This window comes from Phascolarctos cinereus, unplaced genomic scaffold, assembly GCF_003287225.1.
Source record: "Phascolarctos cinereus isolate Bilbo 61053 unplaced genomic scaffold, phaCin_HiC Scaffold_5;HRSCAF=322, whole genome shotgun sequence".
In the NCBI taxonomy this organism is placed as follows: domain Eukaryota; kingdom Metazoa; phylum Chordata; class Mammalia; order Diprotodontia; family Phascolarctidae; genus Phascolarctos; species Phascolarctos cinereus.
The window spans coordinates 299139729-299155663 of record NW_027555958.1 but is presented as its reverse complement, the minus strand read 5'-3'; the positions used below and the strand labels follow the sequence as shown (position 1 = coordinate 299155663).

The 15935-nt window shown below is 40.8% G+C and overlaps 1 protein-coding gene across 1 annotated transcript in view; it reads left to right on the top strand.

Annotated features, from left to right (window-relative positions):
* Positions 1-225: 225 nt before the first annotated feature.
* KPNB1 (karyopherin subunit beta 1) overlaps positions 226-15935 on the top strand; it is a 31348-nt gene continuing 15638 nt past the window's right edge. Inside the window, exons 1-9 of the mRNA XM_020997411.2 lie at positions 226-717; positions 904-962; positions 3483-3665; positions 7010-7210; positions 9607-9759; positions 10803-10862; positions 11500-11589; positions 13245-13355; positions 14942-15043. Coding sequence (XP_020853070.1) covers positions 678-717; positions 904-962; positions 3483-3665; positions 7010-7210; positions 9607-9759; positions 10803-10862; positions 11500-11589; positions 13245-13355; positions 14942-15043 — 999 coding nt within the window. The 5' untranslated portion in view covers positions 226-677. The remainder of the gene's footprint in view (positions 718-903; positions 963-3482; positions 3666-7009; positions 7211-9606; positions 9760-10802; positions 10863-11499; positions 11590-13244; positions 13356-14941; positions 15044-15935) is intronic.

Below are 15935 nucleotides of genomic sequence, written 5' to 3'. Positions count from 1 at the left end.
AGGCGGGGCCAATCGGCGGGCGGCTCCGGGCAACCTCACTCCCGCCCCCCCCCACGCCAATCCGCGCGTCCTTCCCGGCCGCCAGCCCATCCAACCGGAGCTTTGCAGTCAGCGGGCGAATAGGCACGCGGCGGCCCTCCGGCCCCAGCTTGTGGGCCAATCGGGAAGTCCGCGTGGCCACGGCGGGGGCCAATCGGACAGGAGCGCGGTGCCGCCGCTACGAGTTCCGGCCCGGATATCCCTCCGCCTCTTCTCTCGCTCTCTCTCCCCTCCTGCGAGCCTCCGTTCACTCACAGTATCCCTCCCACCCTCTCTTCCTTCTTTCTCCCTCCGCCGCCCCAGCACCAGCCGCGCTCCGACTTGCCCCCGGGGTCCCTCCCCCGCTGCCGCCACTGCCACAGCCGGAGGAGCGGGAGCTCTCGATACAGCAGCACAGGAAGAAAAGGAAGAGGAGGTGGAGAAGAGAGACAGGCAGGCAGGAAAGCGGGCAGGGAAGCCTGAGCGACCAGTAGGAGGGAGCCGGTGAATGGGCTTGTGGTGACCCCGCCCCCCCACCCCAACCCTCCCTTCCCACCCGGTCCCCTAACCCCCCGTCCCCCATCACAGCCATCGCCGCTACCGCGGGAGTCTGAGAAGCCGGAGCCGCCCGAGGAGGAGCCCGAGTCCCCATCGCCGCCATGGAGCTGATCACCATCCTCGAAAAGACCGTGTCGCCCGGTACGAAACCGGTGTCGGGGCTGGGGCTGGGGCCGGGGCCGGGGGATAGGGCCGAGGCCGAGACCGAGGCCAAGGCCAGAGATGGGGCTGGGGGATGGGGCCGAGGTGATCAGACTGGGGGAGGGGAAGCCCCCTCTTCCCCCTCTTCGTGGTTCTCCTGACCCCCTTCCTTTCCCTTCTTTACAGATCGGATTGAATTGGAAGCGGCGCAGAAGTTCCTGGAGCGGGCAGCTGTAGAGAACCTGGTGCGTTTTTCGCCTGGCCCCCTCCCATCCCCCCAGGCTGGGGCCTTCCCGCCCTCCCCGGGGCCCAGGCCTAGGGAACCCACCCCGCCCCATCTCGCCCCCCCTCCCCCTTCCCCTCCCTTCCCCCCCTTTCTCGGACCAACCTAACCCCGCCATCGGGAAGCCGGTGGGTGTGTCCCGCCCCAGGCCCCGGCAGCCGGCCAATAGCGAGGCGCGCCGGGCTAGGGCTGCCCAATCACCGCCCGGCCTGAGGGCGGCGGTGCAGCGGGAGGGAGGGGAAGTTAGGTTGCTCGGCGCTGCGTGTTCAGTAAGGGTGGGGGTTGGGGCGCCGGGGCCTAGGGACCATGTGGAAGCCCTAGGAGCCCGGCCAATCGCCCCGCCTAAGGGCCTGCTTCTCCTTTCCCGTACCCTTTCTCATTCTCCCGGTCATCTTCATTGAGCTGGTCTTTTACAGTCTCTGTCACCATAGTCTGGCCTCGTACCCCCAAATCTCCTTCCACCTAATGCCAGTATTTTACCCCCTCCTTGAGTGTGGGTCTTCTGCTGCCACCATGGAGCTGGATGGGCATAGAGTTTTAATCGGTCAGGTACTAGGCAGTGTGGCCCAGCAATAAGGAGATTGAGGCCTATTTCCTGTTGCAGTTTCAGAGGAAGTATTTTGCTATTATTTTTCAAATTTTAAGAATTATGAAAAATTATGCAGTTCCCCATTTGATGGGGAGCTGTTTCTGTGGATAAAAATTTAGAGTGGATTGAATGAAACAGCCCATATGCCAGTCATGTTCCCCTTTTGGTGTTTTTCTGATAAAACTGAGATTGAGATGTCTGTGGTATAATATCCTCTTTTAAATGGCTGAAGAACCATAAAATATTGTAAAAATGTATTTTTATCACTTAATCTCATGCCAAATGAAAAAAGAAGTATAGATGATATTTTTTTTTGCTGTTGTCTTTAAGTGATTTAGTCTTGTGCTTTTAAAGGTCAGTGCTGATTGACACTACAACTTTAGCTACAATTAGGGTATTTTATTCCTTAGCTTGCCTGTGTGTGCCCTTCACGTTTTGCAGGCAAGACTTTTTATTTACATAAATGAACCGTATATGGGTTTCATTTTTGTGAAGAATTGTAAGAAATCTGTTGGACTTGTTACTTAATAATGTCCTACTGTTGAGAAGATGAATTTTTGCATATCTCAAATTTCAGAGATTGGTTGTGTCCATTTGTGGTTTACCCTATGAACTTTGGGAGTAGGGTCGAGAGACTTTGGGGGAGGGTGTATTCTGTTAAGTAAGATATATCTGCATTTGTAAGTAGTTGTGGCTTGATGGGGTGTCTTACAGATTTCTGGATTTCTGGCTTCAGTAGAGTTCTGAGCTTCAGAATGGTTAAAGAATCAGAAGCAACTGACAAATATAAATTAGTAAAAGTAGTTTGTTGAAGTCTTGCCTCACCATTTTTCACTTCCTATTTTCAAAATTGAATCCTGTTTTCCCTTGGTTCTAAAAGTTTGGTTCTTTTTGTCAACTTTCATATATTTTTCCTTGTACTCATCCTTCACATTTTTAATTTTATTGCCCTTTAATGCTTCTTCTGGCTGTTTCCCTTTACAGTGCCTTTGAGTGGGGTACAAAGAGGGTTCCTGAAGCTTTATTTTACTTTGACTTTACATATAAGTAATCACAGAATTTCAGAATTAGAAGGAACCTTAGTGGCTAGCTAGTCTTTTTTATTAATGTTCTTGACAAGTGGTCACCTAGCCTTTGCTTTTGAAGACCTTCAGTGAATGGGAACTCATTAGTTCCAAAGCCAGCCCATTCTTCATTTGTAGAATTTTACATTGTTAAGAAACTTTTCCGTATATCAAGCCTAAATTTGTTTCTTCTACTGGTTGCTCCTACCTCTTATCTTTTCCCTCCTGCAAAAATAAAGCTGAAGTTGGAGAAAAGGCCAGGGGGCTGGGAATCCTGACTCTTCTAAACTAGCCATGTGACCATGGGCAAATCACTTTGCTTATCAGATCTCTTGAATATAATGGGCATGATAAAGGATTTCCAAGGTCTGAGGAGTTCTAAAGATTTAGTGAGTCAAGAATCTAGTCCATTTTGGATGAAGATTCCTAGAAGGCAGTTGTGGACTTACTACCTTCCTGCATCTGTCCGTAGAAGAAACAGACAGATCAACAAACTAGCTTTGAATATGGACAGGTTAAATGTGGAGATGAAGACTTTTTACAAATGACATCAGCTTGGAATGAAAAGCTATCCTGCTTTTATTTATCTGGGTTTATGGGAGTTGGGGAGAAGGATGGTGACTACAGGGTATCCCAAAAATCTTAGTGCAGTTTAAAGCATGTTACTGGTGTATGAGCAAAACAATTAAGAGTTTTGAAGCTGATATTTTACAGTTTCTTTTAAGGATGTTTTGCTTGTTCCCCCATAAGTTGTTAACCAAGCTGGCCTTAATCTGGGAAATTCCCAGAGGCTGTTTCCATTTACAAGTATTTTTCTTCTCTTAACCAGCCCACTTTCCTTGTGGAACTGTCCAGAGTGCTGGCAAATCCAGGGAATAGCCAGGTTGCCAGGGTTGCAGCTGGGCTACAGATCAAGAACTCTTTGACATCTAAAGATCCAGACATCAAGGCACAGTATCAACAGAGATGGCTTGCTATCGATGCTAATGCTCGAAGAGAGGTCAAGAACTATGTAAGTAACTAACATACAAAGTGTTTCTTTGACGTGTGTGGAAAAGGGAGTAATAAGCATTCTTCACAGATTCTCATTTAGCCTTTTGTCATTTGTCAGATAGTAGAGCTTACAAGGTGAGAGATTACTTAAAGCATGGGCTCCTTTCAGATCACAGTTGAGGTCTTTGTTTTTGGTTCAGAGTCCCACCCTTTGTTAAAGAGTTGTTCTTTCCTTTCTAATAACTGTCATGTCCTAAAGCATACTAGTTTTGCAGACTTTTTGTTAAAGGTTGTTAGGTCTCACATTTAATCACTGAAGTTGGGAGGCAAGCCTTGTCCAGTAATCTTTAGGCTATGTCAATAACAATCATTCCTAGATGATTTTGATGAGCTTCTTTGGGGGAGGGGGACTGTGGTTGACCCCAAAAGGGCCTTTCAAATCCAGTTTTGTGAACTGGGAATGTCAAACTTTCTTAGTGACTTGGTGATGTGAATGACTTTTTAGAAATGGTTTTTTTTTATCTTCCCAAAAGGACTTTTGGAGATTATTTTAATACTTTAGGAATATAGAATTTCACATGTAAGAGCTTGTTTGGAATTTCCCAATTGGTCTTGATACATGTAGCCCAATAACTGAAGTATGGAGAGCCACATTCCATGGACATCAGATTACTTTTTCATTTTTCTCTCTCTCTGGACAAGCAGCCAATCAAAGGCACTGCTGCTTTTATTTTCCACTGGACAAATTAGTGGTAACATGAATAACATTTGGGGAGGGTTGGATTTGATATTGAAGTAAGGGGTATTTTCCCTTTTGGTCAGTGTTCCCTATTAAGTCAAAGCCATGGAACATTCCAGGTGATGCACTTTTGGGGGGGGACCCAAGGAGTATGTTATTCAAATCACTTAAAGTTCTCACCTATTATTTCTTGGCATTGGGTCTTATGGTATGATGTAGTCAGTATCACTCTGGTACATTTCCTCTGCTTTGATAAAATTCATTACATATAGGGATGGGAGGTGAGGGGGGGGAGATCCAAGGTTTTCTATATTTGCTATCAGTCTTTGGAATACAAAAACAAGATTGTCATCATGAATTCTTTTTAACCCCTTAACAATTTAACAAGTGTCTTTTATTACTGGAAATACTAAGGTATATAATGCTGTTTCCTCTCACCTTCTTATCCCCAAACAATTACACAGTAAATAATAGATAAGAATTAGATTTTTAAATGTGAGGTTAAGATTTGGGACATCACTATTAGCATTCAGAATTTAGATGTAGATGACTTGGTACAGACATTGTTTGATCCCCTTTTTGTGTATCAGAACAAAATTGATTCCCTTTGGCCTGATAATTGTACTGTGAAGTAGTATTAGTGATAGAGGGTTCCTGTTATATGTATCTTTTCTCAAATCCAAATCTTTGGTTTATGCTTAATAACTTTGTTGTGTCTGTGAGCATTTTGTTAGAATCTAGACCTGTTTTTAGTTGATGGAGGGCTTTGGTGAATGATGTGGGATATTAATGCATTTCTACATCTATAAACCCTGAAACCACATTAGGTAGCATTAATTAATACTTCCTTTTGTTGGATTGCTTCTTTGTATTAACATATCATGGGTAGCAAAGCAGTGTGATACAGTAGAGGGGATACTGAATTGAGAGTCAAGACCTGAATTCTAGAACTGACTTTGGGCAAGTCATTTAATCTCTCTGCTTCAGTCTCCTCATTTGTAAAATTGTTTGGACTGGGTGATTGCTAAGATCCCTTCCATCTAAAAAATCCTGTGATTCTAGGAATATTTTCTGTGAATTAGAAGCTAGTTGCCTCAATCAAACTGAGAGGTGTTAAAGACCTTAGCTTAAAAAGGCCAAGGTCTCCCTCTGCATCCTGGGCTATCTCCAGTTGTCCTGCTCTGTATCTTGCTACTGGACCCAGATGGCTCTGGAGGAGAAAGTGAGGCTGGTGATCTTGCACAGCCTTCTCTCACTTAAATCCAATTCATTTGCATGTCATGGCATCACCTCCCTGATGTCATGGTCCTCTTGGAGAATGAAGGACAGACAACAACAGTTTGTTATTGGTAGGCCATTGGTGGTGTGTTTAATTTTTTTAAAAAATCATATAGATGGAGTTGAGGGTGATGGGAGAGAAAGAAAAGGTTGAAAATACATTGAGAATACAAAGCAAGATACCAGGTGACCTAGTCAGCAGAGCTATCCTGAAAAATCTGGCAACTTTCCACTTGTCCTCTGACCAGCATTAAGAACAGTTAACTGTTTGTCTTTTGGGTGGCCTAGTGATTTCATTGACAGAATTAGCTCTAATGGTAATGATTAACCCCCAGGCCCATTGGTGTTATTAGTTCCTACCTTGTCACTTTGTGTCTTCATACACTCTGATGCTTTCTTCTTTTAATAAACTGTTGTAAAGTAACCATTTAAAGAAGTCCTGTATAACAGTGAGAATAATTCTGGACACCTGCAGTGGGAGAGTGTAATCTTAACCTTTTTGGGCAAGCAAGAGTAATGCTTTCCTTGCAAACAAATCAAGGGGTTAGTATTTACATTTTAAGGTTTAGGCTCTTTTTTAGCAATTTATTCAAGAATAGGATCATAGATTTAAAGTTGGGAGAGAACTTAGAGATCTTCTAGTCAATTTATGGATGAGGAAACTAAGGTTCAGAGAGCAACTTCTCTGGTGTCACACATAGATAGTAAATGACAGCCAAGAGGTAAACTTGGTTCTCCTAAGTCCAGTGCTCTTTATCACACTGCTTCCTAGGTTACGGGGTTATTAGTGAACAAACAAAAGAGAAAATAGTGATCTCCCCCCTCCCCCCCCAAATAGCATGTATTTCTCTTTACTTGTGTTTTGATTCCCTTCCTATCTAGACACTTGGCAGTTGATTCTCTTGCCTGTATCCTGCTATTTCACTTTACCCAGATTTTGTAATTAAGGGCTTTGGGCAGACCATCCTCACTACAGTCCTGGAACCTGGCAATGAGACCTGCTACCACTGCTACTTTAATATATTTTTCTTGAGATTTTCTAATATGGTGTCCATGTTCAACAGAGGCCCTTAGAATATAACCATCAGCATTTTCAGTTGAGGCTAAGGGTCATTGATATGGGACTGACTGAAGCAGATCCCTTGATGCTCTTTCCACTCAGACAAGACTACAAGGTGAACCCTGCCTTCCTTTAGTCATTTGTGTTGCATGCCACTCTTGTAGGTGGATAGTCGAAGGCATCACTCTGAAAGAGAGATGGTCATAAGATAGTTTTAATAATTATCTCTCTTCTTAAATGTCTTTAAAGGGATCTCAAAGTTGTTTTTTTCTGTCCTTCCATGAAGGTTTTGCAGACTTTGGGTACGGAAACCTATCGACCAAGCTCTGCTTCACAGTGTGTAGCTGGTATTGCTTGTGCAGAGATCCCAGTAAACCAGTGGCCTGAACTCATTCCTCAGCTGGTAGCTAACGTCACAAACCCTAACAGCACAGAGCACATGAAAGAATCAACATTGGAAGCGATTGGTTATATCTGCCAAGATATTGTAAGTATCTACTTAAGTAGGCACTACCCTTACCTCTTTTCCTTTTTGTTTCAGAGACTGGATGCTATTAAATGATGTTTGTAAAGGTAATGAGAAAAAAAACCTTAATGATTGGGGGGTAATGGTGGGGATATAGTGGTCATACAGGTTGCTGTCAGCTTACACTTATTTCTTTAAAGCTGCTTTAAGGAGAAGAGTTATCTTTCTGAGTTATCTTTCCTTTATCACAAGAGAGAACTAAGCATCTAAAATAAAGGTGTTTAATGATAGATTCTAAATGTTTGTAGTTAGGTTATCATTATGTTGCCCAAGTACTGAGCTAAAATGTATTTAAGGATGAGAAATTTGGAATTCCATCTCTTGATAGACTTTGGTCCTTTGCTCATCTTTTTAATATTTTCTGTTTTGGTCTTCTCCCAGGTGCTTGGAGCATTCAAATACCAAGTTTAATGTTTGTTTATTCTTAGAACATGAGTTTTTAGAACTTGTTTGTTTAAAAAATAACTTATATATGTAAATTTTTTTTAATTAAAAAATTCTGAGAAGGGGTCCATAGGTCTCCAGACTGCCAAAAAAAGGTTACGAAAAAGGTTAAGAACTCTTAGTAGTCTTAAATTACACTGTCTCTGCATGATTTTTGACAGTGATTGATTCTTTTTTTTTTCCCCATACACTTTTTTCCATACACGTTCCTCCCCAAGACAGCATGCAATCTTGGTAGGCTCTACACATACATTCTTATTAAACGCATTTTCACATTAGTCATATTGTAAGGAAGAATTAGGACCAATAGGAGGAACCACAAGAAAGAGGAAACAAAACAAAACAGAAGAAAAAAAAGAGCAAATAGTATGCTTTGATCTGCATTCAAACTCCATAATTCTTTCTCTGGATTTGGATAGCATTTTCTATCAGGAGACTTTTTGGAGTTCCTTGCATTGCCGAGAAGGGCTAAGTCTATCAAAGTTAGTCGTCCAACAATGTGACTGTTATTGTATATAGGGTCCTGGTTCTGTTCACTTCACGCAGCATCAGTCTATACAAGTCTTTCCAGGTTTTTCTGAAGTCTGTCTGCTCATCATTCCTTATAGCACAATAGTATTCCATTACGTTCATATACCACAACTTGTTCAGCCATTCCCCAGCTGATGGGCATCCCTGCAATTTCTAATTCTTTGCCGCCACAAAAAGGGCTGCTGTAAATATTTTTGTCCATGAGGTAGTGACTGATACTTGGTACTACTGGATTTGATGTTTCCTTTACTGCAGAATCCCAACAACCTTTATAATGACATTTTTCTGCGCTTATACAGGGTAACTATGAATGGAACTTTTTTAGCTGTTCTGCATCTGAATTACTAGATTCACACACAGGCATTTCTGAAGTGATCCTATTAAGGAACATTTAGAGCTGGGAGGGACTTGGACATCAGAGGCTTTCTAGCCCAACTCCTTCATTTTATAGATAGGCAAACTGAGGTAACGGTTGTTGATGCTGATCTGATAGCATCTTTGTCTTGATACCGTGACCTGATAAAATGAAAAAGTCAGTAAGAGTTAAGTGTCCCTTAAATTCTGGATGATAAAACCAGGTGGTGATTTTCAGCCCTCTGGTATTTCATTTGTTACAGATGGCCTGGAAAGAGCACTGAACTGCTGACCCCATTTACGTTAGAAAACTCATGTGACTGTACCAGTAGGGGCTTAAGATGATCAAATGTTACTTCCATGGTTTTTGCTGAAAACCATAGCGATCTTGGAGGAATACACGTTGGTCTGTAGTACTGCCCCCAATATTTAAATGGATCTGTACACTTAATTGATAAGAGTTCTGTCCATTTAAGTGCAGGTTGCAGTCCACTGTTATTCTCACGTAATAGTATTTTCACTAATTGTTTCTGCAGGCCTTCCTCTAGAAATTTTCATTATTGTAATTATCCATTTCTCTTTTGCCATGTAGTCAGCTCTCCTCTATTTCTGTTCATGTTTCTTCAGTGATATCCTTTGTGGTCCATCCTAACACCTTAATCAACATTGGATGGGATTATATGTGTGTATATACTGAAGTTTCTTTGGGCACTCCACATAATTTGAATGTAACCACAACATTGATTTGAGACTATGGAGGGGGAAGGAGGAAGATTAACTGTGGTATTTCAAGATTTGTAAGCATGCCATATCTCTGGGAGAATTTTTGTATCTAAAAGATGGGTTTTTATACCCTTATCTAAATGAGAGATTATTAGGAAAATAAAAGGAAAGGGAACCTTAGGGAGACCATCAGAGACTGAGAAAAGCCATTTTCTGAAGCATCTCACAGTGAATTGAATTCCATAACTATGTTACTATTGGCTTTGTTACTAGCATAACTTGTTGGACTTTCCTTCTCATTTCAGGATCCAGAGCAGCTGCAGGATAAATCCAATGAGATCCTGACAGCCATAATCCAGGGGATGAGGAAAGAAGAACCTAGTAATAATGTGAAGCTAGCAGCTACCAATGCACTCCTGAACTCATTGGAGTTCACCAAAGCAAATTTTGACAAAGAGGTAAGATTGTTTTGGCAAACAGATATGGACTGGGGACGAGGAAACAAAGGCCTACATGATCCCTCAGTGCTCCATAATTAAAGAAAATGCATCATGCTGGTTTCTTTGTGTATTGATTGCTGCCCTAGAGGAGATTTGAATTTGTCTTAATGTAAATCCAAAGATCACGGAATAGGTGGGTGTAGTATTTGCCACATCTCTGGTCCCTGCATCAGTTCCATCCAGATGAGGCTGCACATACCTGGAGATACCTTGGCCTAATATAGAAGGATTAAGTCTTGAGTTTTCTTCTTAACACTCTCCTATAATTTCTCAAACCCTTTTTATGCAGTAGAATTAGAGTTGAATCACCTGAGGAAACATGTTTACTAAAGCTACTTCAGAAAATATGGCAATCAAATCCATAATCATTTCTTAATTGGAAATGAGTTTTTTGTCTTTCCTTGGTCTTTGAAGAGGCCTGGGAAATCTAAACAGACTGAATTTCTAATAGGTTAGAAAGGCAGGGAGACTTTTCTTTTGTATCTCAGAGGACACTACTAGTATACTATACTGGTCTCTCTTGTGCCACTGCATCTAATTTGTCTGCCATTGTTGGTCTTATTCCTGCCTCCTGCCAGTTGTCATCTCTCAGGGTACAAATTTGTGCCTCTGCAGCACAGCAGTATATTTCAATTTGATAATCACATTTTTTTAACACAATTGTAGGGAAATTCAGAGTTGTGCTAAAGTTCTCCCTCTTAAAACCAAGGTTTTTTTCCAAACTCAGATGACCCACTTTTAAAAATTGTTTCTTTCTTGCATCAGAACTTAGCCTTCTTAGGTCTTGTTAGTGATGGTCCATCCTCAAGATTAGATTAGCAAACTTATGTCATGTAGCAGGTACCAAGCTTAAATTCATTGTAAGTCTTTCCAGAATACTTATGCCAAGACTAGTGAATTGGCTTTTATGTTGGGTCATGTATCCATGAGAAGTGTAGAGAGGGCCTTCCCGTGTTTGTTTCATGTCTTCCTTCATTTTCTTCATGTTTTCTCCCTTGCAGTCTGAAAGGCACTTTATTATGCAAGTAGTCTGCGAAGCAACCCAGTGTCCAGATACAAGGGTAAGTATGGGATCAGATGGAGTATCTCAAACTGTCTTTGTAGCATTTACAGAATCTGTTTTCTCTGCTTTAAGATTCTGGTGTTGGACTGAGTGAATACAAGGTGGTAGGACTGATATTTTAAATGTTGGTAGGAATTTTTTGCTTGAGGTCTGTAAAATTACTAAAACATAGTGCTTGTCCTTTAAAAAGATGAAAGAGAATTACTTCTGTCTGGGTAATTGCTCTATAATTGCTTTGAATTTTAGCCCCTGCAAGATGTGTGGGTTTGCTGCTACTTCAATTTTTTTCTCTTTTTAAAAAATAGTTTTCTTGATACACATTCCTCTGTCCTCTAGTTGAACTTTACTTTGTAAAAAGGAAAAACTTATGATACTTCTAATTTAAAACCCTGCCCTGGTGGCAAGGGTAAGCAGCCAATCCAGACCTATGTTTCAGCATTGAATGTGAATAGTAGCTTGGGTTTCGTTGATGCGCCTTAGATGGGAGAAAAAAAGGCATAGGAGAGGAAGAGAGGAAAAAGAGGAAGACGTACATATGGTGGAGAGTGATGGTTTAATTGTTAGCCTGTACCTCAGTTGCATTAGTGCCTCAGAATGTGAAGTTATTAATAACTTTCTCTTCTCTTCCTTCCTAGGTTCGAGTAGCTGCGTTACAAAATTTGGTGAAGATAATGTCCCTCTATTATCAGTACATGGAAACATATATGGGTCCTGCTCTCTTTGCCGTAAGTATGTTTTGTTAGATGATTTTGAGCTTATGCCAGGTCACAAAACCTGTTACAGTCTGTGACATACAACTTATAAAAGGCTTGTGCCTAGATCTGGTTGTGTTATTGGTCTGCTTAAACTCCTTTGCTTTGAATTCAAAGCAGCTGGCTGTTGCAGTGACCTGGAATCAAGAAGACCTGAGTTCAAATCAGGCCTCAGATACTTAATTCTCTGTTGAATTAACCTGGGCAAGTCACCTCTACTTGCCTAAGTACTCAACTGTAATATAAGGATAACAATAACACCTACTGCCCAGAGTTGTTAAGAGGATCATATGAGAGAATATTTGTGAAAATGCATAGGATAGTCCCCGGCACATAGTAGGTACCGTATAAATGTTTATGCCCTTAAACAATGAATTTGTGAATAAATAGTCATGTAAATAAATTAGCCATTTTTAAAAAAATTGCTCTTGCTTTCTAGAGACTTCTACCTTTTTCAGAACCCTCTCCTGTAATGAAGTACAGTGAAACAAATCAACACATTAACTGGCTTTGACAACATATGTCTCATTCTATATCTGTAGTCTGTCAGATATATCTGACATAGATATATCTCTCAGTCCTTGCTGCCAAGAGGAAACAAGCACATTTCATAATTGGTCTTTGTGTTTATGAAAATCTGATATTTTTTCAGTTTTTTGCTTTATGTTTTGGTGGTCATTTTAGTACCTTTTTTTCCTTGGGTCCCTTTTTTAAAAAAATTAATTAATTTTGATTTATCAACAATCACTTCCATAGGCTTTTGAGTTTGAAATTTTTCTCTCCCTCCCCAAGATGGCATGCAATCTGATATAAGCTGTACATATACATTCCTATTAAACATTTTCACATTAGTCATGTTGTAAGTAAGAGTTAGAACCGATAGGAAGAATCACCAGAAAGAGGAAACAAAACACAACAGAAGGAAAAAAATAGCAAATAGTATGCTTCGATCTGCATTCAGACTCTGTAGTTCTTTCTTTGGATGTGGGTAGCATTTTCCATCTTGAGGCCTTTGGAGATGTCTTAGATCCTTGTATTGCTGAGAAGGGTTAAATTATCAATATTAAGTCATTGCACAACATGCAGATCCCATTTTTTAAAGCCCAACTAAAAAGCCACCTTTTCCATGAAGCTTTCTTTGATTCCTTAAGTCAGAATATGATTTCTAAAAAATGTATTTTGAGGTACCATGGAGTAATGGATAGAGTGGTGGACATGGAGTCAAGAAAGACCTAGATGTCCCAACATATTTAATAGCTGTGTGACCCTTGGCAAGTAATTTTATTTCTGTGTCTTATTTCATCACCCATAAAATGAGAGGGTTGGACTGGATGGCCTTTACAGCTGAAACTATGTCCTAGTGTGACAGTTCTTTGTCACATCAGCCCCCCTTCTTCCAACTTTTTTATCTAATTTTGAATGTTCTGCACATGGTGTAGGTACTTTTGAAGTCAAGAAAATTCCTTCAGCCAGAGCTTTCCTTAAGTTTAGCTATATTCGTAATGGTGAATGTTTTAAGTAATGCTCTTATGAACAACTTAATTGCTTAAATTCATGTTTTCATAGAGGGTAGGGAGAGAACTACTAAATGAAGAACTAATTGAGGTGGGGGCATTTCTTTCTTGAAGATCACAATTGAAGCAATGAAAAGTGACATAGATGAAGTAGCCCTTCAGGGGATAGAATTCTGGTCCAACGTGTGTGATGAAGAAATGGATTTGGCCATTGAAGCATCAGAGGTGAGCCAGGGTGTGGGTGGGAGAAATGGGGTTCTGACTGGGCAGATGATCAAGGAAATACAACTGGGGAGGTTGGGTAGGCTGACATAGACCAAATCCCTTCTAGATTATTTTCCAGTGAAGTACTGAAACCTTGAATTGAACACCAGGGGGCAGTAGGCCAGCACTGTTGCAAATCTGGGAGATACTGTTTTGCTAGTAGTGAAGTTGATAAAAGAGAAAGGGGATTGTTCTATTTCAACCTATTTTATCATAAATTTATTTCTAAAACCTCAGCTTCTCCAAGTGCTGCAGGCATTCCTTATATAAGCATGGAACCTGTCAACTTTTCTTAAAAGGCAGCTTATATAATAACTAAGAGGGTAGCTAGGTAGTACAGTTACAGTGCCAGGCCAAGAGTTGGGAGAACCTAAGTTCAAATCCAGCCTCAGACATTTATTAGTTGTTTGACCCGGGGTAAGTCACTTAACTCTGGCTTCAGTGTCCTTATCTGTAAAATGAGCTGGAAACGGAAATGGCAACCTAAACCCCAGTTGGGGTAATAAAAGAGTTGGATATGACAGAACAGCAACAAAAGATGATAACTAACTAATGTGAGTTGAGCCAATGAGAAAAGACATCATCTTTTATTATAGTTTCATTGAAAAGATTGAAAATGAGATCCTATAAAACAGAGATTCTTATACTTTTTTATGTCATGGACCCTTCTGGTAATCTGGTGAAGTCTATGGGCCATCTTCATTTGTCTTGATTTGTATCTTTCTACTGGACTCAGATGGCTCTGGAGGAGAAAGTGAGGCTGGTGACTTTGCTGCTCACTTAAATCCAATTTGTTAGCATGTCATGGCATCACCTCCCTGATGTCATGGTCCTCTTTGAGAATGAAGGACAAACAACATTATTCTCTTCAGAATAATGCTTTTAGATAAATCCATAAAAAATACAGACTTTATATTAGAATGCAGTTATCAGGTTTTTTTTTTTAAGTTTATAGACCCCAGATTAAGCGTTCTTGCTCCTAAGGGGAGAAATATTCCAGACTTCCCATACGACTAGTTTGTTTTACACATATGACAACATAATGTAACTCACACTTAAATAGTGCTCTAAGGTTTATATGGCACTTTCTCTTATAAGCCTGTGAGAAAGTACTATTCTCTGTTTTGTAGATGAAGAATTATTTATATTAAAGCTGACTTTGGATCTAGATTTTCTTATTGTCTAGGTTTTTTTAACACTATATATACTTTTCTATATATCATACTTCCTTTCCCTAGGCAGCATCTGCTGTATAGATTGAGTTCTTGATAATATGTGTTGTTTGAGGAGTAGCCTCTTTTAGTGCTGTTGGGGTACCTTGGGACTTACAGGCATTTTGGAACCTTCCAAGAATGATTTAACTACTACCAATAGGAGACGGGCTACTAAAGGGCCTGTTTGATAGTAATATGGTGAAAATATGTGAAATGCTAACATCCCTATTTTCCACTATTTATCTCAAGATATGGGCCATAGTTCTCTGTGTATACCTTTTGTGTCACAAAATGTCTCCCTAACTAGGAATTTTTGATGCATCTTCCCCACAGGCAGCAGAACAGGGACGACCCCCAGAGCATACCAGCAAGTTTTATGCCAAGGGAGCACTACAGTATCTGGTCCCAATCCTCACACAGACATTAACAAAACAGGTGAGTTTGCTCTAAAATTCAGACTGTGACATGAAGTCATATCAACAGTGCTTGGCTTGCTGCGAGTCCCACTCTGAAGGATGATATGGTTTTAATGCAAGAAGTTGGCATGTCTTCAAAAGCTTGATGTTCTTACAGATGACTCAGGAGCAGCTGAGCTGGCTCTGGGAGATCCCTCAGGCTTTCTGAGTTGTTTTTGAAGGCAAATTGGGTCTGAACACTTCAAGTGGGGATGGGCTTGGTCACCAGAGATGAGGTGATACACATTAATTGTTGAGTTTTCCTAGGTGCCTTACCACTGGATTCTAGGAGCTTAGGGAGCAAAGTACAAGGACAGAGATTCACTTTGGTTACTTGTCTTACTGGAAGGACATAGTAATAACAGAGAGGTCTCTTCATATTCAAGGGATTTTGCTACATTATCATTTTGATAGAACATGCCTTATGTTTTTAAATGTTGGTAAAATCAGGGACTATAATTTCTTGGATTCTTAGTATGAATCTGCTTATATGAGTAATCGTTCTGCTACACCTTTGAGTTTGAAATGGAAAAAAGAATTTCACATGTGTTTTTTTTCTGAAATCTTAGACGGTGAGACTCCATAATGACACAGACCTAATTTTCTAAGTTTTTTTCTGTGAGAGGCTTGTGTTGATTAACCTTTTTTACTTCTTTGGGCTGTCCTGTGACATCTCATTTTTTGGGCCTTGGGATATAGAAAAATTCTTTAGCTTCATATGTCTTTATTCTACCCAAAACATTGGTATTACCAAAGAAAATTGAACCCTGATAGGAGTAATGCTGGATATTCTGGTGCCACTGTAGAATTTCTCCCTGTGTAAGAAAATTTACCTAGAATCAGGTACATGCGGGTGCGAGCACAAACATGCA